General features: G+C 60.0%; 9 protein-coding genes across 11 annotated transcripts; 5 read left to right on the top strand and 4 right to left on the bottom strand.

The window, feature by feature from the left end:
- Positions 1-693: 693 nt before the first annotated feature.
- On the bottom strand, positions 694-2,020 carry JDV02_004839 (uncharacterized protein). Its single transcript, XM_047986082.1, has one exon. It carries the CDS (start codon positions 1,848-1,850, stop codon positions 852-854), a length of 999 nt encoding a protein of 332 aa, XP_047842062.1. The 5' UTR covers positions 1,851-2,020; the 3' UTR covers positions 694-851.
- A 212-nt stretch (positions 2,021-2,232) lies between these two features.
- On the top strand, positions 2,233-3,090 carry JDV02_004838 (uncharacterized protein). Its single transcript, XM_047986081.1, has one exon. The coding sequence runs from the start codon at positions 2,244-2,246 to the stop codon at positions 2,997-2,999; it is 756 nt and encodes a 251-aa protein (XP_047842061.1). The 5' UTR covers positions 2,233-2,243; the 3' UTR covers positions 3,000-3,090.
- On the bottom strand, positions 2,253-4,615 carry JDV02_004837 (uncharacterized protein). Its single transcript, XM_047986080.1, has one exon. It carries the CDS (start codon positions 4,565-4,567, stop codon positions 3,095-3,097), a length of 1,473 nt encoding a protein of 490 aa, XP_047842060.1. The 5' UTR covers positions 4,568-4,615; the 3' UTR covers positions 2,253-3,094.
- Positions 4,616-5,921: 1,306 nt separating this feature from the next.
- JDV02_004836 (uncharacterized protein) lies at positions 5,922-6,308 on the top strand (the record flags this gene model as incomplete). Its single annotated transcript, XM_047986079.1, has 1 exon — positions 5,922-6,308. The coding sequence occupies one exon, from the start codon at positions 5,922-5,924 to the stop codon at positions 6,306-6,308; it is 387 nt and encodes a 128-aa protein (XP_047842059.1).
- A 405-nt stretch (positions 6,309-6,713) lies between these two features.
- Positions 6,714-9,054, top strand: JDV02_004835 (1-alkyl-2-acetylglycerophosphocholine esterase). Its single transcript, XM_047986078.1, has 2 exons — positions 6,714-7,212; positions 7,277-9,054. Exons 1-2 carry the CDS (start codon positions 6,890-6,892, stop codon positions 8,655-8,657), a joined length of 1,704 nt encoding a protein of 567 aa, XP_047842058.1. The 5' UTR covers positions 6,714-6,889; the 3' UTR covers positions 8,658-9,054.
- Positions 9,055-9,176: 122 nt separating this feature from the next.
- Positions 9,177-10,851, top strand: JDV02_004834 (uncharacterized protein). Of its 3 annotated transcripts, XM_047986076.1 has the most exons (3): positions 9,177-10,179; positions 10,236-10,290; positions 10,390-10,851. In XM_047986076.1, exons 1-3 carry the CDS (start codon positions 9,184-9,186, stop codon positions 10,671-10,673), a joined length of 1,335 nt encoding a protein of 444 aa, XP_047842056.1. In that variant the 5' UTR covers positions 9,177-9,183; the 3' UTR covers positions 10,674-10,851. The 3 variants fall into 3 exon arrangements, with proteins under 3 accessions (XP_047842056.1, XP_047842057.1, XP_047842055.1); XM_047986077.1 differs by having other exon boundaries at positions 10,261-10,851; XM_047986075.1 differs by having other exon boundaries at positions 9,177-10,290.
- Positions 10,357-12,716, bottom strand: JDV02_004833 (uncharacterized protein). The gene is made up of 3 exons (XM_047986074.1): positions 12,261-12,716; positions 11,760-12,133; positions 10,357-11,627 (listed from the first exon to the last, which is right to left on the bottom strand). The coding sequence occupies exons 1-3, from the start codon at positions 12,482-12,484 to the stop codon at positions 10,876-10,878; spliced, it is 1,350 nt and encodes a 449-aa protein (XP_047842054.1). The 5' UTR covers positions 12,485-12,716; the 3' UTR covers positions 10,357-10,875.
- Positions 12,717-14,582: 1,866 nt separating this feature from the next.
- JDV02_004832 (uncharacterized protein) lies at positions 14,583-17,491 on the top strand. The gene is made up of 2 exons (XM_047986073.1): positions 14,583-15,147; positions 15,221-17,491. The coding sequence occupies exons 1-2, from the start codon at positions 14,754-14,756 to the stop codon at positions 16,981-16,983; spliced, it is 2,157 nt and encodes a 718-aa protein (XP_047842053.1). The 5' UTR covers positions 14,583-14,753; the 3' UTR covers positions 16,984-17,491.
- Positions 17,015-19,615, bottom strand: JDV02_004831 (uncharacterized protein). The gene is made up of 6 exons (XM_047986072.1): positions 18,946-19,615; positions 18,818-18,837; positions 18,713-18,749; positions 18,578-18,645; positions 18,003-18,475; positions 17,015-17,896 (listed from the first exon to the last, which is right to left on the bottom strand). Exons 1-6 carry the CDS (start codon positions 19,136-19,138, stop codon positions 17,539-17,541), a joined length of 1,149 nt encoding a protein of 382 aa, XP_047842052.1. The 5' UTR covers positions 19,139-19,615; the 3' UTR covers positions 17,015-17,538.
- Positions 19,616-21,576: the final 1,961 nt, after the last annotated feature.

Genomic DNA, 21,576 nt, shown 5'->3' with positions numbered 1-21,576 from the left:
TTCCCCGTCTCTGCAATCTCAGCTCGCGGGCATGCGTCCATATATAAGACTTTGCGCAAAGCCGAGGTGGCTTGAAGCCGGTTGAAGCCCGTGGCGTCTTATACCGAAGGGCGCGGGTGCGGGGTTTCCATCAAAATGTTCCAGCTGCTGTGCGAGCAGCACGCCCGGCCCCCTCGCCGACCACAGTACATATCAAAAGCAAGTTATCAACGTTGTTAGCAAAACTGCCCAGACTCATACCTCATACGCCGTGCTCACACTTTGAGAGCAACTATTGCCCCTCCGGAGGCGTCCTGCAGCCCGCCACGCCGTAGAACCACAGTCCAACCAACTTAACTAGCATCGTGAACCCGCGCCCCCAAACGTCACCACCGGGTTTCACGCACGCATTCATTCACGCTGTGTACACCCCGCTTTTCGGGCTGGTACTGTTATAGCGGCTACGACGGAGTAGGAATAGGACTCACAACTCAACTCAACCCACACTTGCCACCTCGAGCTTCACCCACAGCACATGCATGCAGCCTACCGTCGGTGCGCCCCGTCTAGAAGACGACTGCATCGTGTCTCACACCGACGGCAGCAGCATGGGATCCTCCGTTGGGACGGGACGAACCGGGAACCTGCCTTGACCAGCATCGCAGCGCTGGAACGCCTTACTGATTGTGCTTCAACCCTACATAGCCAAAATGAGGTTCTGAAGCAGAGACAGTGCAAGAGTATTGAGGATTCCCAACGTCTTGGTAGCAGTCATCCACGGCACAGAAGGATCCTCCGAGGTAACCCATAATCGACATTTGCGGAGACAAAAGTCTGCCATCTGCATCTTTACTTCGCTACTGCCACGATGTCTATGTCTCGAACACGCAAAAGTCCCGCAGCGCTTCCTTCAATTCGTCATCAAGCAAGCGGTTGCAGCGCTCCCGCAGTGCTGATATATCCTCAACGCTGAGGACCGTTGGCTGCGACAATGTAGACGTGCCTTCCAACTGGGTGGTTTCCTCAAAGAGGGACTTGATGGAAGGATACAACCCTCTCCAACACCGGCCGATGATACCATCTGTGCCACTCTCACCCAGGCTGGGAAAAACCATGTCTTGAAGCCAGTCAAGGACTTTGACGCTATCGCGTTCGTCTTCGTACGGCTCCAATCCGCGTGTGATGGTGTATAAGATGGATCCAAAGGCAAATTGCTCAGTTCGTGGGCCATTCGTGCCGAATGTGCCCTTGTCTGGACCTGCCTCATCTCCCAGCACCCGAGCCCAAGGCGGTGCGCTGCCGGGGCAAGGAGACCCGATTCTGCAGACAGAATCAAAGTCGGCCAGCTTGACGTGGTCCGTATCGTCAATCAGCATATTTGCTGGTCTCAGGTCGCCGTGAACGTAGCCCATGGACTCCAGCCACGCCATCGCCCCGGCCATCTCCATTGCCCACTGCTCGGCCTGCGTCTGGGATACAGTGTGCAGGACGTCGATCTCGCCGCCAGAACCGCGTCGTTGACTATTCTTGATTAATTGTTCCAGGGAACCCCAGCCCATGACGGGCAGAAAGTTCAAGCGCGGGAGTCGTAAGATGCTTTGGAGGAGATACGGGCAAGGTCCATGCTGTTCGAGCTCATCGTATATCGTGTTCTCGTGCTTGAACGCGTTTGTTGCCCGATCCCTGGCAATCTTTAGGACGAGGTCTTGTTCGACTCGATATACCCAGCTTGTTGCGCCGCGGGATATGAAGCGCAACTTGGCATGAGACCGCACGGGTATCTGCTCAACCATCGATGGCATGTTGAATGAATAAAACGAGCAGGCAAATGGGTCGACTAGTTCACGCCGAGAAGGGCCTAACGTTATCATCCGATTTCGAATCCAGACTCGCCCGTCGTAGGAATTCGGGGTGGTGACTCATCCCGCGCGCAGCCACACCGCCAACACACGATGCTGTGTTCACTCACAAGACTTGTTTGCTGTCCACCTACGTCTGCGGTCGTCGTCACCGCGCCCTTTGCGCATCATCCCCGTCCGCCCAACCGCATCAATCACCATGCTGCTCTTCTCGTCAAAACATCGCCAGAGCACCAGAACGGACTGTATTATCATAGCAACGCCGACCGATCCTCCTTGACGCAGCGGCGCTCACACGCCATCCCCTACTCCATACCAAGTTAATTGCAAACTCCGTCTCGCGTCTTGGCCAGCACAGCTCGGCAGCGCACTCTCGTGCCTTTGGATCTGGTAACAGCACGGCCCATGACGATGGCCGGGTTTGCGCTGCGGCGCGCCACGCACGACGACGTTGAGGCCCTCTGCGACGTCTACCTGTCCGCGTTTCGCGACGAGGTCTTTAGCCGGCAGGTCTTCCCGCGGGAGCCCTCGTCCGACACGGGGAGGGCGTACTGGCGGCGCGCCTTTGCCGAGGAGCTGCGCGAGCCCGACGCTACGTTTCTCGTTGCAGTGGAGCCGTGCTACAGCGATGATGATAATGATGACGATGGCGTGCGTGCGGCAGCAGCAGCAGCAGTGAGGGAAACGGCGGCAGCAGTGGGTGAGACGACAGCAGCCGTAGGCAAGGCGGCAGCATCCCGGGAGACAGTCGTCGGCTTCGTCAAATGGGTCGCCCCCGGCGCGCCGCCGCACGACTTCTCCGAGGACGGCGGCGGCTACCCGCCCGACGGGCTGCCCGACGTCGCGGCACTGTACTACAAGCGGCTCTTCGAGGGCCACCGGCGCTGCGTGGGCGACAGGCCGCACTGGTACCTCGACATGGTGGGCGTGCGGCGCGAGGTCATGGGCAGGGGCGCGGCGAGGCAGCTCCTGGACTGGGGCCTGCAGAGGGCCGCGCGGGACGGGGTGCCGTGCTTCGTCGAGTCGACGGGCGATGCGCGGGCCTTTTACGAGCGCTTCGGCTTCAGCGAGGTGGACCGGATGAGCGTCGACACGCCGCAGGGCGAGGCAGTGGTGGTCTTTATGCTGAGAGAGGGAGCATTCGCACCACCCAACGGCTAGCTGGTATCTACTTCGTACTGTCCATCTAAATACCTGAACAAAACAAAAACAAATAATACTTGGATATCCAAAGGGAGATATTACGGGTGGGGGAATCACTTCTTCAGCAGGTACTCCTTGTTTCCGGTGGCCTTGTCCCACATGGTCTCGAGGATGCCCCGGACGGGCCGCCTCTTGCCGGCGCCCGTGTCCATGTCGGCCTGGAGCTTCTGAAAGACGGTGGGCAGGGTCTCGGCCTTGTACTTTTTGCGCATCTCCTCGTAAATATCCTTGCGATAGATGAGCCAGAACTCGTCCTCGGTGTAGTAGGTGCGGGCGTATAGCAGCTTGGCGCCGAGCAGCTCGGCGCTGCGCAGCTCGAGCTTGCGGTTGAGCTCGTAAAAGGCCTTGGGGTCGCGAGGCCCGCGGCCGTAGACGCCGACGGCAAAGATGCGCTGGTCGGCCACCTCGGCGACGCGCTCGTTGAAGCGCGAGCTCAGGCCGATGTCGCGGGGCGCCTTGCAGGGGGCGAGGAAGATTTGCAGCTCGGGCAGCGTCTCGTTGACGTACGAGATGAACTCGGTGACGGTGCTGGCGGGGATGCCAAAGTCCTGTACCACGTACTCGTTGGCGAGGCCCGACTTGTGCAGGGCGTGGTAGCAGGTGCGGCTGTCGAGGAAGGGGTCGGCGAGGCGGCGGGTGAGGGCGTTTTGCGGCACGTGGAAGTGCTTGAAGGCGAGCTTGCCGCCCCAGAAGGCGCCGTGGTCGTAGCGGAAGAGGTAGTCGGTCGTGGTCATGTAGATGGAGGTGGGCTTCTCGGCCGTGGGCCGCTTGTCGAGGATGTCCTCGATGGTGTCGGCGAACCAGTGAACCTGCATCTTCTTGAGCACCTTGTCGGGGGCGGGGGGCCTGTCGACGAAGCGGGCAAACATGATGGCGATGCGGCCCTTGCGGAAGTAGACGCCGTCGATGAAGTGGATGGCGTCGTCGGCGGTGGCGGCCTCGAAGATGTCGTGGGCCTTGGTGACGTCCTCGACGAGCTGCAGGTCGACCTGGACGTAGGGGGTGGCGGGGATGAGCTCGATGGTGAGGAGGGTGACGATGCCAAAGGTGCCGAGGCTGCCGGCGGCGTGCTCGAGCAGGTCGGCGTTGTGGGTGCGGCTGGCGGTCTCGAGGGAGCCGTCGCCGAGGACGATCTCGATGTCGGAGACGGTGTTGTTGAAGAGGCCGTAGCGGTACATGCTGCTCTCGCCCGAGAAGCCCGAGTAGCCGCCGCCAACGGTGATGCCCTTGAACTCCATGACGATCTTGGGGACGACGCCCTTGGCGAGGCAGTGTGCGGCGAGGGCGTCCATGGGGACCTTGGGCTCGGCCTGGACCGTCATGGTGTCGAGGTTGACAGGGAAGAGGCGGCCCATGTCGCTCGTGTCGACGATGGCATCGCGCTTGAACTGTAGCGGGCGCGTCGAGCTCGTGGACCCATGATAGACGCGAAAGTGCTTCTTGTTGTCGTAAAAGTGCTTGACCTGCTTCTGGATGCGCGCGACGGCGGCCTTGTGCTCCTCGAGGAGCCTGGTGCTGTCCTCCATTTTTGCTGCGGCTGGCTCGGGGATTCGAGTTTCGGGAAAGCTGACTGAGACGATGGGCGGTTTTGCGACTAAGGGACGAAACGAAGGTATGCTTCTTCTTTTGCCTCTTTCCTTCTTCTAAAGAGACTGCTCGGAGGGGATATCACGGCGAGGGCGAAAAATCTCAATGCGCGCAACGAATTGGAGAGAATGAAGGAAACGACGCGTCAACGAGGCTTGGCCGAAAGACGGAGGTCGATGGAGGTGAGCTTTCCCCGGGGGGCTGGCCGCAGCTCACACCATGCTGTTAGTGGAAGCTCAAGTGGGGAGGGCACGGAGCTTTGATCAGTTTAGCGCGAGTCCGCAGCACTCAGCGTTGCCCACCCAAGACCTCTAACAGCCCAGGCAGGTACCTAATATCCCTAGGGCTCTCAACGCCAGTGCTTGTTTCATCGAGCAAAATTGCTGCTTGTAGTCAAAGCTGCCCGACATGAGACGCTTTCTGACCCGTCAATGGCCCACGATGACGATGCAAATCGTCGCAAGCCGCGACGGCAACGCGCACTCGCAATGCACAAGCAAGCATGGGCCGGGTCGGTGGAGCGGCGCATGGCACCACCTAAACACTCCATGTCGGGGCTGGTCGCATCGCAAAAAGCGTATCAGGCCGGTGCTGCGCCACTCGGGATGAGCTTTGCGCCCGGTTCCCGACATGTGCTTCGGCGACGCAATTTTTTCTTCTTTCGCAATATCTTTGAAATTAAAGTAGCTCACAGCAGATGTCGCACGGCCGAGGGTCAACGGCGCATGCCGTCGTCTACCATGCTTTTCGATGTATTTGTGAGCTGCTCGGTGCGGCTACGATTGTGACGCCGCTTGCCCGCATCAAGTCCTTCTTGCAACTAACCATAGCCTACCCTGGATGAGGAGTCAATTTGGGATGTCTGTGCCTGGAGAGTATTCTAGAGAGCCATACACAAGAAGCAGACGGCGCCTCGAGGCCGTAATATGCCCTGTACCATGTTGGTCGACCAGCGGATCGTCAAGCGTTGTAGAGGTTGCAGGTCGAGGCGGAGGATGGGAGCCAGACACCCAATCATGGAGGCCGAGCTGCGCCCACCTGTAAATACAGTGAGTGAGTGAGTGGGCGGCTTTCCTTGACCAGATATTGGGGCGCCTTCGCTGCTCCATCGATCAAAACCCCCACACGTTCCTGACACGGGCAGTGCCCATTGAGGACAATGACAGCATGCATCACCAGTACTGCCGCTTTGAAATACAATGGCTTGTCGGGCCGCCACCCTGACAGGACACTCGCTCGACGCCGCGTCCCGGCCACCGTGTTTGACAGCGCCGATCCGGGCGAGATGCATCCATGGTCGCTCGCAGCTTCAAGTCACAGTCCGTCGACTACTGGTCAGTGCGTGCAGTCCGCGCCAGCCATGGGGTAACATTGGGGCCGCCGCGATGGCGTGGCGTCATCTTTCCGGCCCCCGAAAACCATCGACGACGACGACGAGCCTCGGCAGCGCAGCAGCGCCTTGTCCACCTCCTCACGTTATTCGTTCGGTGCGCAACCACCACCACTCCGATGCTCCCCTCCCCCTCCCCACAGCTGTCGAAACGCCCGCCCGCCATGAAGCCCAGTTTGGCAACCGGGCACAAGGCCCGATCGACTGGCGGCCTCGGTCGCGAAACGGGTTTAGACGCCACCCCGGACGGGCAGAGTTTTTTTTTCTGCACCGTCAATGCAAATCTATGACTCGGGACGGGCTTTTGTCGCGTGACTGACTTCCGTGTCTGTACTTGTTACAAAAGAATAGAAACGCAGATGAAGATGGTTTCATGGCTGCAATGACATCGTTGTTGCAGGCGTTGAGGTCGTACAGGTTTGCTCACATCGTCTGGCATGCATCCATTGCGATGAGTGCCCGGTTGCATGCGCCGCCATGGCCCTGTAATACAGCGCTCGGTACCGAGACAAGCCCCCTGGAGTCTCCTGCACCGGGATCCGCAGGGCTGTGGTCAGCACACGCATTGCGTCACCGTACCCGGTACTTGGCGCCAGTAGCGCCACCAGCTTTTCCAGCCCGGGCTGGCACCTCCGGCATCTGGGCAGTACAAGTGCAGCGCCCATCCCAGATTCCAACTCCAGGCATGTCCAGCCAGGCTCTCTCCGTTGTCACCACCGTTGCATATTCTTCTCCTCTTCCACACTCATTGCTTGATACATATCCCGTCTTCACCACGCCCGCGAAACGAGCCACGTAGCAGCGTCATTCCCTCTCTCACCGACTGCGTAGCGACGATACCTCCACCGCCGGCTTACTGTCTTGCCTCGCCATGGTCGTCCCGGACCCTTCGGCCACGTCCAAACTCGCCGCCTACCTGGCGCGCATGAGCCCGGTGCCGGCCTTTCCTGAGTACACGGGCCCCTATAAGGTCGGAACGGTCGATGTTGAGATTCCCGTGTCTGATCTCAACGCCGCGAGCGACGCCCCGGAGGGCGCTGCCGACATCCCGACGGTGCAGTTCCGCGTCTTCTACCCAGCCGTGCCCGAATCGGACGAGAAACGCATCAGCTGGCTCCCGAACCCCCAGCGCCACCATGTCTCGGCATATACCAAGTTCGTCGGTATTGGCTCGACCCTGGCTGACTTGTTGTCGTACGCATCTCTCCCCGCTGTGTCACCGTGGAGGGGCAATGCTAACTCTATTGTCAACCGACAGCTTTCTGCCTCGGCACCTGCATTACACCACGATCCCCGTCCACAAAAACGCCAAAATCAACAAGTCTGAAACGACAAATGGCCGATGGCCGACCATGATCTTCTCACACGGGCTCGGTGGCGGCCGCAATTCGTACTCTTATATCGCGGGCTCACTTGCCTCTCACGGCGTCGTCGTCGTCTGCCCCGAGCACCGTGACGGCAGCGCCGTCATCAGCTTCATACGACAGCCCGGCGAGTCCGGTCGCTACTTTTCATCCGGTTCCCGGCGCGTTGTTCCATACAACCGCATTTCGCACGACGTTTCGCCCGAAGTCCACGAGGCTCGAGAAGCCCAACTCCGCATCCGCCTGTGGGAATTGGGCCTGATCCACGACGCTCTGCTGGCCATGGACAGCGACCGCGCCTTCACAAACCTGAACACGTCGACACCGAGCCTCAAGCAGTTTGTTGGCCAGTTGGACGTGCAGGAGCCCGGGCGCATAATCTTTGGCGGACATAGCTTCGGCGCAACTACCACGGTCCAGTTCCTCAAGAGCACCTACTACGCCGACGTGCCAGAGGTGGCGGCAATGGAACGGCCCCTGTTTGTCCCAAAGGCGAATAGTAGCATCCGGAAACAAATCACCGAGAAGACGGTCACGATGCTCCTCGACATGTGGTGCTTCTCCCTGATAGCGCCCAATTCCGCGCCGCTCTTCAACCTGCCGCTGCCCGTCTACGCCGACACCGCCTCGGCGCCGGGCGGCACCGCGCTGCTGGCCGTCGAATCCGACGCATTTTACAAGTGGAAAGAACACCTCCATGTCAAGGCGCGGCTGCTGTCACCCGATCCCTCCGCCAAAGTGGTGACACCTCAGATGTATGAGCGCCCGAGCGGCATCAAGCTCCCGGAGCCCAACTTTTTCTACGTCGTCAACTCGGCGCATTTGAGCCAGTCGGACTTTGGCATCCTCTTCCCCTGGCTTACCAAGAAGATTTTCGACGCCGAGCAGCCAGAGCGCGCCTTGCGCCTCAACCTCCGCGCTCAGCTGCAGCTCCTCCGCGCCAACGGTATTCCTGTCGCGCGGACCTATGCCGGTGACCTCGTCGACGGCGCGCATGTCGACAAGCTTGACACGCCGAAAAAGGATGGAGGAGTTCCTGCTTCCAACGACGGTGTCGAGGACGACAAGGCCATCTTCGACCGAAGCGGCAACGACGTCGTCGGGCACTGGAAGTGGATCGACATGATCGGCCTGGGTGACGCAGACGAGGCGGAGACGGGCAAGTCGGCAAGCCAGCAGGTGGAAGAGGGCGAGGCGGAGATGAAGGCTGAGCTGGAGCCCAGCGAGCAGAGTCCCGCGCCTGTTGCACCCACGCTGAGCGCTGGCGCCACCTGACGAGGCATGGTTGTTGATGTACGCGGCGACCCTGCTTGATGATACCCGACATGTCTGGTGGATTTCTGTTTCAGATTTTGAGCGACTGTTGGTATATGCGATGGCAAACACATGGCATTGCCGAGGAGTAAATGGTTGCATAGCGGGATTGGCTACTCGTTGAATTGAACTAGATTTGTGTTCATCGCTTGTGCGTTTCCAGTCGAGGTCTGATGCCGTCATCCAAGCACAGTTGCCATTTCATTTTACATTCTGAGATGCCGAGTTTCGTCGTTTATGACGTTGCTAGGGCGTACGAAGTAGTTGCGGTTCTGACGTCAGATTATCGGCGCCGAACCGGTCAAGCACGATTGCAGATCCCAACATGGTGTTCATTCATGCCATCACTAACTACTAGATACATCAGCACATAACGCCTCTTCCCAGAGCAGTTGTCGACTTACATGGAACATACATCTCGCGCCCCCATCACCGGCTTTCCAACCGACGACCAAGGCTAATACACAGCTTTACTTTCTTTTTCACAATGCTGGAAAAGAAGCGCGTACAGCAGCTCGACATTCCCTCACGCGAGGGCTACGACGCCATCTTCAACTCCAACTTCCTCGAGGACGTCCCCGCCGCGCTCGCGCAATGGGGCAGCTCGCGCGTCCTCCTCGTCTCCAGCAAGACCCTGGCCGCGCAGCACGGCGACCGCATCGCCGCGCTGCAGTCCGCGCTGGGCAGCCACCGGCTCGCCAACACGAAGCTCGGCGTCGGCAGCCACTCGCCCTACGCGGACGTGCGGGACATCGCGCGGCGCGTCCAGCGGCTGCGCGCCGACTGCGTCATCAGCGTGGGGGGATGCTCGTACAGCGACGCGTGCAAGGCCGCGTGCCTGCTCGCCGCCAACCTGGCCCCCGACTTCACCGAGGAGGACATGGAGGCGCTGGTGGATGAGCGGCGGGGCATCGCCGACGCGCGCCCCGAGGACGGAACGCCGCTGCGCCCGCGGGCATGCCGCCTCGTGGCCGTGCCGACGAGCCTCTCGGCGGGGGAGTGGAACGCGCTGAGCTCGGCGACGAATGCGCGCACGGGCAAGAAGCAGCACTTTGGGGGCTGGGAGGGCGGCGGGCAGCCGGACCTGATACTGCTGGACCCGGAGCTGGCGGCGGCGACGAGCCCGGAGAGGCTGTGGCTGAGCAGCGGGGTGCGGTGCGTGGACCACTGCGTGGAACTGATGTGCAATCCGGAGAGCGCGGAGGGGCGGTGCGAGGGACTGCATGGACATGCGGAGAGGGGGCTGCGGTGTATGTTGGGGGGGTTGACGGAGTATAAGGCGGCGAAGACGAGGGCGAGGGGCGCGGGCGAGAAGCAGCAGCAGCAGCAGGGGACGCAGGAGGAGAAGGAGGAGGCCGGTGATAAGGAGAGGCAGTTGTTGCTCGAGGGGGTATCAGAGTGTCAGTATGGTTCGAGGGAGGCGTTGACTGGTTTGCTGATATGGCGTGTGCCCATGGGTCCGAGCCACGCCATCGGACATCAGGTGAATCTTCTCTCCAAGTCTGGATCTGTTGCTCGCCTATTCCTGATGTTGCTAAGTTGCTAACCATCCGTGGTACCTCAGCTCGGAGCCGTTGCCAATGTCATGCACGGGGTACGTCTGCTGGCCACTCCCTCTCCCTCCCCGCATTCGCGCGCCCTGATATCATTCAAGACCCGTCCAGTTTCTAATTTAACCCTCCCTCCCCTCCAGATAACAAGCTGCGTCATGCTCGCGCCGGTGCTGCGATGGCAGGCCGCCAACCTGAGCAACCCGCACTACAAGACCGCGCAGGCCAAGACCCTCGCCATCTTCAACGAGACGCTCGGGTGGCGGGAGGCGTCGGCCGCGGACGCCGTGGAGAGGTTCGTGAGGAGCCTCGGCCTTCCGACGACGCTGAGGGACGTGGGCGTCGTGTCGGACGAGGAGGTGCGCAGGATTGCGGACAAGACCATGACGGACGTCTGGGGCGGCGGGAAGAGACAGATGGAGTTTGACGATGTCATGGAGGTTCTCAACAGCGTGAGGGGCTGATGTGATGAGAGCTATGTTGAATCGAGGTGTGCTTCGCATATGTTGGGCTTGTGTTGCTGACGAGATTATGGATGCGCCGACTGTGTACAGGTCTGCCGTCAGTCATCCTATATACATGAACGTGACAAAAATGCCACTGGCATATAGAGTCGGTGCGGCATCGCTCTACAACTTTGCGAGCAGCTTCCATTTCCCTTGAATGTTCCGACTGGCCATCATGCCACACGCCCCAACCATCGACGACACCCCCGCGAAGATCCACATCGAGTTGAAGCCCTTTTGCCTGAGTATCAGCCCCGCCAGCGGAGGGCCGATCAAGTTACCCACCATGGCGATGGCGAAGCCCATGCCCATGCGCGTGCCGACGACGCCCCGCGTGGGCGACAGCCGCACGTAGCACGTCGGCGGCAGGGAGACGTACGCGCCGGAGAAGAAGCCAAACAGCGTGGCCGCGACCACGACGCCGGCGAGGCTGTAGTTGTTGACGAGCGCGAGGCACAGGCACCCGGACATGAGGGTGCAGACGACGACGATGTTGAAGGGGCCGACGCGGTTGGCGAGCAGGTTGGGCAGCACGCGCCCGAAGAAGGAGCCCGTGAGCATGATGGACAGCAGGTAGAAGCCGAGCTCGCGGGAGGCGATGCCCGTGCTGACGGCGTAGTACTGCATGTAGTAGAAGGGGATGTTGATGGTGATGGCGGTCATGGCGGCGCCGAGGACAAAGGACGTGTAGGCGGGCTCCTTGAAGGCGCTCAGGTCCACGAGCTTGCGCTTGGTGGGGGGCTTGGGCCGCGGGCGGAAGATGAGCAGCGGGATCGCCGAGGTGACGCACATGACGAGCCCGATGGCGCGGACGGTCCAGGCGAAGCCGATGCGATCGAGCAGCCGGTTGAAGATGATGGGGTAGAGGATACCGCCTGCGACGAGAAGAGGCCAAGCAAGGGTCAGCCAGTCAGTTCAGTTCAGTCCCGACTCATGTGGGAACTCTCCATCTACACTTCTTTTTTTTTTTTTTTTCACAGTTGGGTTGGGTTGGGGCCTCCTCATACCTAGTCCACTCCCAGCCGTGGCAATGCCGTTGGCGATGGCCAGGTTGGTGGTGAAGTAGCCGGACAAGACGGCGACGCCGGGCACGTAGGCGATGCCGCAGCCGACGCCGATGCAGAAGCCCTGGGCGAGCAGCGCCTGGTAGTACTCGGCGCAGAGGCTCAGCATCATCTGCCCGACGTTGATGAGGAAGACGCCGCCGTAGACGAGCGCGTGGAAGTAGCCGGCGTCGTACAGCGGCCCGCTGATGATGCCGAGCAGCAGCAGCAGCGACGACTGCACGGCGCCGATCCAGGATATGGCCGAGGACGAGGCGGTGAAGAGCTCGCCGGACTCGTAGTACGTCTGGTAGGCGCCAAACGTGTTGATGATTCCCCTGGGGGCGATCAGTGGACGTTTGTTTTCATGCCATGTATTTGTGTGTATGTGTGTGTGCGTGCGTGCAGAGGGGGGGGACGACGACTCCCGTGGGCGCGGAGGGTTAGGGATTGCATGCTGCTCACCAAGTGTTGAAGAAGATGAAAAAGGTCCCGGCGACCTGTATCCACGCTCTTGTCCCTCCATTGGGAATGGAAGCCGTGTCGTCGTCGTCGACGGGCGGCGGCGACGGCGGTGGCGACGGCTCGATCTCGATGGCCTCTCGGGTCTCCAGCGCCGAGTCTTCATGGTCGATAGGGCTCGGGCTGCTGCTGCTGCAGCAGTCTAGCTTCTCTTTGGAGTTTTCCATGTCGTATCCGCATCGCCTCAGGCTGCGGAGGCATCGCGGGCAGTAAGGAGGCAGCAGCAGGCAGGCAAAGAGAAAAGGAGAAGGAAGAGGTCCGATGTGGGAGAAAAGGGCCAACTACATTACTATCGAAGAGCGGGCAACGCCGAATTTGGCCTCATGATGAGGTGGGATGGATCTCTCTCTCAGCCGTGCGCGCGCATCCAACATCCATGATCGAGGAAGAGGGGGGGGGCTTACTACCGTCAACCTGCAGAATGGGGATGCGGGGTGAGCCCGCACGGCGGCGATGGCCGGCAAATCGGGCGACGCTTGCGATGGAAAGAAGAAGAAGGAAGGGTGCTTTCCTGGCCCATCCATGCCAGGTTAGGCCACCCAAGCGTCCATGTCGTCAATAGCCGAGGTGGTGTCGGGGCCGGGAAACGATCCGGGGTTATTGCCGTTTGATGCAACGACCCCATTGGCGAATTTGGATGTGGGATGTTGTTGGTTGCGGGTGATCTTTCTCTACCATCTAGGTGAAAGACGATGATGTGGCGGTTCGGAGATAAAAACGCCTGGTGTAGTACCAGGCCGAGGAGAGACTTGGGGGAGTGCAGGCGAGCTCTCTATCAACAAGGCTCTCTTGGTAGGACAAATGTCCTCACCGCTACGATGCAGCCGCCGTTTGCATATACTATGAAATAAGGATACAGTACTGTATCACGCTTCGTCCTGAATCCATTTGATGTCGCTTGCTTGCCGGCCGTCTATTCACAATGCGCCATTGTCGTGTGGGACACGAGGCGCGCCACCAATTAGACGGCGCTGGTAATCCCCTTGGCCATTCAGCAGCACCGTTTCGTCTTTGATTAGGTGCGTTGGGTTTGGACAATCAATGTGGGTGGTCCGTGTTGGGTTGCATTCCCGACGTTGGAGGCGGGCGGGCCGCGGCCGAACAGGCGACGACGCGCGATTCGACCCCCCCCTCAGTCCCCCGGCGATGAATGAATGCCCGGAGCGGACGGACCACTCACGGCGGCGGTGCTTGAAAGGGGGCTCCGAGGGTCCGGAGTCCGGACTCCCGAGTCTGGAACAACGGCGTCACTGGCGCCGGGTGAGGCCGAGTCATCGGCGGCAGGCAGAGCCTCCATCAATTTGGATGGCACCGGCGTCTGGTCCTGTGGGTGATGTCATTTGATGGAGACCTGCCTGCCCGTTTGCTGGCGACACGCGTCTCAGCCACAGTCATGTCGGGTCCAGTCTCTGCTTCGTTTGGGCAGGGCCAGCTGAGACACGCAAGGCAAGTGGGAGACTGATCCGACGACGGGCATCGTCAACTGTGTATGACGGGCTGGCGCAGTGATATCCATATACTGTACATGTAGACTGTACTGCGTCCTTCCGCTGAGTCGTCGGTGAGGCTCCATGTCCAGTCCATGTCGTCGTCTGGGGGGGGCAGCCAGGGTCCGGTCACCGGTGGCGACGCGGCGATGACTCTCTCCGGAGACCCAATATTGTAGGCAGTCGTACAAGGCAGCACATGGATGTGCACAATGAAGCAATCGCGACGTCTGACTGGCCACTGTTGCCTGCCTAGCACCCATGGAAACGTGCCATTCAGCCCCCCAAAACCCCCTCCAAGCTTTGCCTGCTGCGCCGGATCTTGACCGGGGGGGCCTTCTGCATGGTAAGCTGATCCTGCCCCCATAATGAGGCTCGAGTAACTAGGCTGTGCCCAGATCTGTCGGCAGCCGCCCCCCCCCAAAAGCGCCAACGGGCACGGCACAGGATAGCTGCGGCGAGGGGTCGTTGAGACCCGGGTAGCCCACAGGCCGCTCGACTGGGTGACGATTGGCGAGCTGCTGCGGGGGAAGAGCGGCATCGGGCAGCGGGCGGCGGTGTGAGTAATTTCGCCTTGGGTTCGTGGCGATGAAGTGACCTGCGCATGTGAAGATACGAGTCGATCGATGCCTAGGCCTTGATCTACCCTAGTATTGAACAAGGGGCCGGATGCTGCCTAGCAAACGGGAGCATCCAGCACGGCTCTCGGACAGCGGCACACGAGCTTATAAGATAGGGCTGAGCCTGCAGGCTTCGTCCACGTTTGACGAGCTCCCATCCCCCCCCCTCTTCCTCCTTTTTGCCAGCGTGTCTCGTCTCCCTTGCTCTCATTGAGTGACAGACCAAGTTGAAGTCTCGTATCCGTCATCTGCTCCAGCGCATTATAGTAGAACCGTCCACCTCCCTCACTCAAGCCAGCGCCCTACATCGCGCAGCCCAACCCGCCACAATGTCCGACACCGCGGATCACGCTCGGAAGAGCGATGACGAGTCCACCTCGGTCGTGGTCGTCACGCCGGTCGAGACGGCGTCCGTCGCCGGTGACGACAAAGCCGGAGAGGACAAAGCTGAAGACGGATCATCTGAATCCAGATCAGACGCTGATCAAGGTACGACTGGCAACGGGAGTCATATTCGTGCTGCAGACACCGCTGACGGCACCACCACCACCACTGCAGAGAGCGACAAGAAGCAGATGGTGGGCCTCGTTGCGCAGAGCAAGGACCTCTACGCCAAGTTCGACAAGCACGGTAATAGGTCCTGGACGGAAAAGAAGCCCGACGACCTGGAAGAGGCCGCGGAGAACGAGGAGACGGAGAAGTACGCCATCATTGTCCGCAAGCGTGAGTCCGCCATTCATGTTTCGTCCCGCCTCGGGGCGCCAACGGATTGATAGCTCGCTGACAAGATGAACAGAAAAGCCGGAAGACGCAGACTCGCGCAAGCCTCTTGTCATCGATAGCATCATCGTCCAATCGCCCTACCTGAGGTCCATCTTGGACGACGTTTTGCACAACTACCCCGGAATCCTCACCAACCTGTCGCGTCTCAAGCTTGCGGCCCCCTTCGAGTGCTTCGTCCACCGCTGGGACCGCTTCCAGGCTGCTCGGAACGACCCGACGCTCGAGGAGCCGGCCAAGGAGCACATTGACCTCCTCTACGAGATCATGCAGGAGGAGCTCGGCGACGTCATCCAGCTGCGCGAGGACTACTTCAAGAACAAGGCCGTGGCCTGGGAGCATGCCTGGACGCTCTTCCCGCCCGAATGCACCGTATTCGGATACAAGAACGGCAAGCCCGTGGCGGCCAGGTTCAAGCGCGGCCACTACGCGCAGACAAACTGCGGCAAGGTCTACGCCCTGCGATGCCAGGTCATCGACTGGGACGGAGTCAAGATGGGCTGGGCCAGCCTCGACATGCAGATCCCGCAGTTCCCCGGCACCATGCCCTTCTCCGACCTGCCCAGCTACCCGCTGCAGTACCACCCCCAGGCCGAGTCGATGAAGGCCATGCTCGTCGAGCGCGGCCGCAAGTTTGACAGCCTCGCGGGCTACTGCTACCGCTCGTACAAGGGCTCAGCCATCTGGCACCCCGAGTCCAACAAGACGCGCTGGGAGACGGTGCAGTCGCGCATCGTGGTCGACGGCGCGAATTGGGAGAAGGAAAACTACGACCACGCGCTCTACCTGAGCGCCCTCCACAAGGGGACCGACGGCGGACGCTCTCGGCGCTACAGCTCCTCGACGGTGGGCAGCGACTACGACTCCGATCTCGACGGCGGCGACGACGAGGCGCAACTCGCCAACCGGGTGCCCCTGACCGAAGAGCAGCAGCTCTTCACCAGCCCCATGGTGCGAGGCTACTCGCTGCAGAACAAGCGGTGGATGGAGTTCTACATCGACCAGGTCAGCGAGGTGCAGTTCAACGAGCAGGCCTTCAGCTCGCTGGTCATGGACGAGGAGAAGAAGGAGCTCATCCTGGCCTTTGCGCAGAGCCAGGTCAAGTACAAGGACGCCTTCGACGACATCATCTCGGGCAAGGGCAAGGGCATCATCATGCTGCTGTCGGGCGGGCCGGGCATAGGCAAGACGCTGACGGCCGAGTCCGTGGCCGAGGAGATGCGCGTGCCCCTCTACGCCATGAGCGCCGGCGACCTAGGCAGCTCGGCCTACGACGTCGAGGCCAACCTGCGCAAGATCCTCGACATGGTGGCCGACTGGAACGCCGTGCTGCTGCTCGACGAGTGCGACGTCTTCCTCGAGGAGCGCACCCCGCAGGACATGGAGCGCAACCGCATCGTCGCCATCTTCCTCCGCACCCTCGAGTACTACGAGGGCATCCTGTTCCTCACCACCAACCGCGTCAAGAACATGGACCCCGCCTTCCGGAGCCGCATCCACGTCTCCCTCGAGTACCCGGACCTCGACCCGGCGGCTCGCGCGGCCGTCTGGCGCTCCTTCCTGGCCCGCACGGTCAGCCTCGTCGACGCCACCCTCCGCGGCGCCGACGCCCACGACGTGACGCCCCAGGAGGTTGAGCTGCTGAGCGGGCTGGAGCTCAACGGGCGCGTCATCAAGAACGTCCTCAAGGCGGCGAACCTGCTGGCCTGTCATAGGGAGGAGAAGCTGTCCTTTAAGCACCTGCGCATCGTTTTGCGTGTCGAGGGACACTCAGTGTAGACTACATGTACATAATGTACGTGACCTAGAAAGATGAGAAGAGCGAGCGGACTCATACACACGCTGCAGATCCCAATCGAGAGAGAGAGACAGAAAACCGTTTTGGTGTCTCTGCTGGAGCTCAGATGTTGTTACATTGTCTACAAGACACGATCTATAATGTTCCAGTCATGCCCGCCCGCGTGTCCGTGCACCAATCCTGTCCTTGGCTCTCGTCCGAGATCCTGTCGACTGGTGAAACAATGCGCATGAAGCCGTCAATCCACCCCCACGCCCCAGCCGTCGAGCACATGTAGGTTTCACCTGCACTTGTTGCGAAGGGGTGGGTGAAGACATGCAATGCAGCAGTAGTAGTACTCCCGTCCGCTGCAGGTGGTAATAATCTGCAAGAAGCAGCCCAGAAAAAAAAGAAAAAAAAAGACAGACCAGGGGTAACCTTGTCTGGTCTCAGGCTTGCGGACGTCGTTTCTGCACCTCGCCGCTAGGAATACATGTAGTTCGGAGAGTGTCCGAAAAGCAAACAAAACCCGTTTTCATCGTATTTTGTGTGTGTGTTCAACAGCATGTCTCGTCTGATCGCAAGCTCGGCGGCTGGCTCGGGGTATGTGACGACTGCTTGTTGAGCACGGAGGGCTGCTGGCCGGCCGCCACGAGACCGGCTTCGTCGCCGCAACCACCGCCCGCCTCGAGTTCGAGCTCGAAGACCTTCTTGCCGTCCTGGGTGCGGTCGACCTGGAAGGATCGCGTGAGCACGATCTGACCGCCCCCGCCGCCGCCACCGCCACCGCCGCGGCGGGAATCGCTGTTGTCGCTCTGCTGGGCCAGATACGAGGAGCCGCGGTTGGCGCGGACGAAAAGGGCGTTTACGGCGGGCAGACAGGCGCATATCAGGCCGATGCCCACCTCGGCGTTGCTTTTTTTGTTCTCGTACGTCAGTGTACAGTTAAGGACCATGTGGAATGAAGAAATCCGAGTGTTTCATTTCGAGGTCATTCGTGTATGATGTGGATGGGACTTACCCCGACAGGACGACCTTGGTAAAGACAATGGTCATGTTCGGGTTCGCCTTGTCCGTGATGATGAGCGCCAGGCGGTAGATGCTAAACGCCGTGGCGATGCCGCCCGCGCACAGCAGGCCGGCGACGCGGACGCGCTTCCGCCGGGGCAGCTGCAGGGACCAGGTGAGCGGCGTGGGGAGCAGCAGGATGGTGAGGTCGCTGATGACGGAGATGATGGCGTCGGCGGTGATGATGGCGCTCTGGTTCATGCACTTGTCGCTCTCGCCGTGCCAGTACGCCGAGATGGGCCAGCAGATGAAGACCTTGATGAAGAAGCCCGACACGTAGTAGGCCACGATGATGGCGATGAGCACGTACATGCCGATGAGCGTCTTGCGGTGCACGCTGCCGAAGACGCGCACGATCATGACCAGCAGGGCCAGCTTGACGGTGAAGGCCATGGGCGCGTAGAAGAGGGTGGCCGCGTAGCATGACTGTCGGAGAACCAAACGTTGTTCAGGACAGTTAGAATTCCGCATACATTTGCTGCATACGTTCCGACTCTTGGTGTATGTTGTTTCCAGAGACTGACTTACCTTGAGGTATGGTTGAATCTGGGTAACGCTCACGTCCCACTGGTTAAGGCCACCGCCGTGAGAACCCACTACAGATTCGAGTCAGCCATGTCCGCTTGTTGAATCTTTCGCCAATATCGAGGGCCAGCAGCGTACTGAAGAAGGCGCATATGCAATAGCCGATCATAAACACCTGTTTGAAAATCGTCAGTGCCGAGTCCAACCCAGCCCCGGACAAGTCGCCGTGTGCGTCGCTCGTACATATGCAGAGTAAATGGCATCTATTGTACGTGGTCAGCGGATGTCTAGTCGTGCCATTCGTGTTACAACGTCCATGTCCCGACTGCACGTGTACGTTGACCCCCAATGTAAAGGGGGTGGCGACTTACAGTCGTCCATGGTCAGCGAGCTGACCAGCACCTTTCGCTTGGCGTATACTCGCAGGCCGACAAATACCGTCACGAACACGAGGGTGAGCGCCTGCGTGACGTAGTGGCATGTTTTCAGGACATCTTGGGGGTGATCGAGGTCCGCCGTGACGCCAGGTGGCGGCGGCAGGGCGCCCGGGTAGGAAGCAGACATGGTTTTGCCAAGACTCGTCGTTGTCGTCCCTTTTCTCTTTAGTCGTCGGGTTACAGGATATTCTGTTTGTTCTGGCCCTAATAGACCGCAAGGACCTAGAGCTCGAGAGGCGGAGGCTCAGCCGTCATATGTCGTCGTCGCTCCTGTGGGTCAGTGCACGCCGTCTCTATGTGCACAACCGTAGGCCTCACTCGATATTGGCAGGCGATGTGACACAGAGAAAGGGTCCAGTCCAGTCCAACGCTCGAAACTTATAATCCGAGCGACGAGAGTCCAGACAGGTTTCGACTAAGAGCCCTGGCACGGCTGAAGAGAGTCGACCAAGTGCGTTGCGCACCACCCGCGGCGGTCGACTGTCAGGCACAACGTCTGATCCGAGACACGCACGGTGGTGTAGGCCCAAAGAATCGCTGGCGAATCGGTTCTCGCAAGAGGCAGTGCCGTGCCGTCCCCTGGCAGCAGACCATTTGAGGACGAATAAGAGGCGCAATCAGGGCTCAAAGCAACGTCAACTGGGAGGGGCGGGCCGATATATCATATTCGATTTGATCCGCCAGCGGCACACCAGATACACACAGATACGCACGCACGCACACGAACAGGGGACGGGGAGCCCGGGAACCCCACGGGCAAAGGGCTGTGATCCCAGCCGGACGGGCTGGGATCGTCGGTTTCCGGCGTTGGGTCTGGGTGGCGGTCCACTCGCGCCTGGCCTGGCGTCTGGTCTGGTGCATGCGGCCCTTTGCACCCACGGATGATCATCAGCGCGTGCCCAACGGGCAGAATGGTTTACATATATATATATAGGACCGTCCATGTTGGCCATTGATGTACGGTAGTATCACTGCACGTGCATGTCCTGTCAACATGAAGTGAGAGCGGAGCGCGGCAACTACCAGACCTGCAGTATAGATATGCCGTGCGACAGTCGCCACGAGAGAGCATCTGGAATAGCAGTAGTAGTACCTCGTCCTGAACGTGGAAGCGGGTGGGCGGTTGGAGCCCGCCCCGTATGTACATGATGCAGCATCCAGCCGGCGGCATGTACCGACATGGAAACTAATGACCGGCATCATGAACTCTATACCACAGGCCCTCTTGCTTCTCTCGGCACGCCCCTTTCCAAGACAACGAAACCGTCAGCAGCACTAATGCCAGGCGCCGGATAAGGACCACGGGGCAGCACGTCCTCATGTCCAGAGCGAGAGAGAGAGAGAGAGTGAGAGTGAGAGAGATTCCTGCGGTCACTTCCCGCCGCTGCCGCCGCCGCATCGCCCGTACAATATCTTGTCGCCGTCCCAAGTGGGGGAATTGCCGGCGAGTCCCGCCACCAACATGCATGCATGTACTTCATGCACAGACTGGAGGCTTGCAACTCCACCCCATCGCGCGGCGGGCCAGCGGGTCCTGCCCAGGTTGTCCGTGCAACATGACGTGCGGCCGACACCCCCTCCCGCACCCTTTTCTGGGCTTCCCGCATTTCCCGCGACCAACAGAACCCCCGGTAGTAGTCGTATATATGCGTGTTTGGGGAGATCGCCAGGAGGAGGACGGGGACGAGGTGGTGGTGGTGGTGGTGGTGACTCTGATCCCGCAAAGCGCGCATCCAACGGCGGTACGCCCCGCCGCGCCCCGAACGGCTGCCTCAGACCGTTGTCAAGTCCCAGCCCAGTGGATGGATGGATTATTTAGATGGATTGGATGGATGGATGGATGCAGTGTTGCCTGCCAGACCCGGCCGGCCCAGGTGCCGTTGCCTCGGTGGATTACCCACCCTCGGGTCCGCAAGGGTCATCAAATGTCGTGGAGCCCGTCGGTTTGACAACTCTTTCTGTGCGAGATTTTCACCCTGCCAAGTTTTCTGTCCCCAGAAGAAGCCCTTGAAGGCGCCCCCTGATGTCGACTCGATGACACAGATGTGGAGTTTTACCAGTCTTTGGCGACCCGACCCGCCCGTCAGTACTGGTCTAGCAACACATTCGCCCAAGATCGCCAGTCGATTGAGCTACTGACACGAACTGGCAAGGGCATGGATATTCGGTACCGCGATTGTAGGCGAGGCCGTCAGGCAATCATGACCCGGAAATCTCTAACGTCCATTTTGGCGTCATTCTCAAAACCAGGTTCGCCGACTATCAATGGGGTTCCCCCTTGGTTTAGTAAAGCGACGGCCGCACATGGCACAATTTCAAGACCAGACAGCCGAGGGAAACAATTTTCTCTCTCTTTTTCTCCTGTCGCCCATGTAGTATCCTCCTTGCGTATGAGCAGTTTCGATCCCAGCACCCCGCTGCAGCACAACAGACCACAGCATATTGCACGTCGTAAAGTACCTTGCCGGAAGCAGGTCTACATGTACATCATCAATGCGTGTGTGCTTGTTGTCGTTTCATCAAACTTCCCACACCCTGGATCGTTACACAGACAGGCCTTGTCAA

This window comes from Purpureocillium takamizusanense, chromosome 4 (assembly GCF_022605165.1).
Source record: "Purpureocillium takamizusanense chromosome 4, complete sequence".
Lineage (NCBI taxonomy): Eukaryota > Fungi > Ascomycota > Sordariomycetes > Hypocreales > Ophiocordycipitaceae > Purpureocillium > Purpureocillium takamizusanense.
This window is presented reverse-complemented; position numbering and strand designations above follow the sequence as displayed.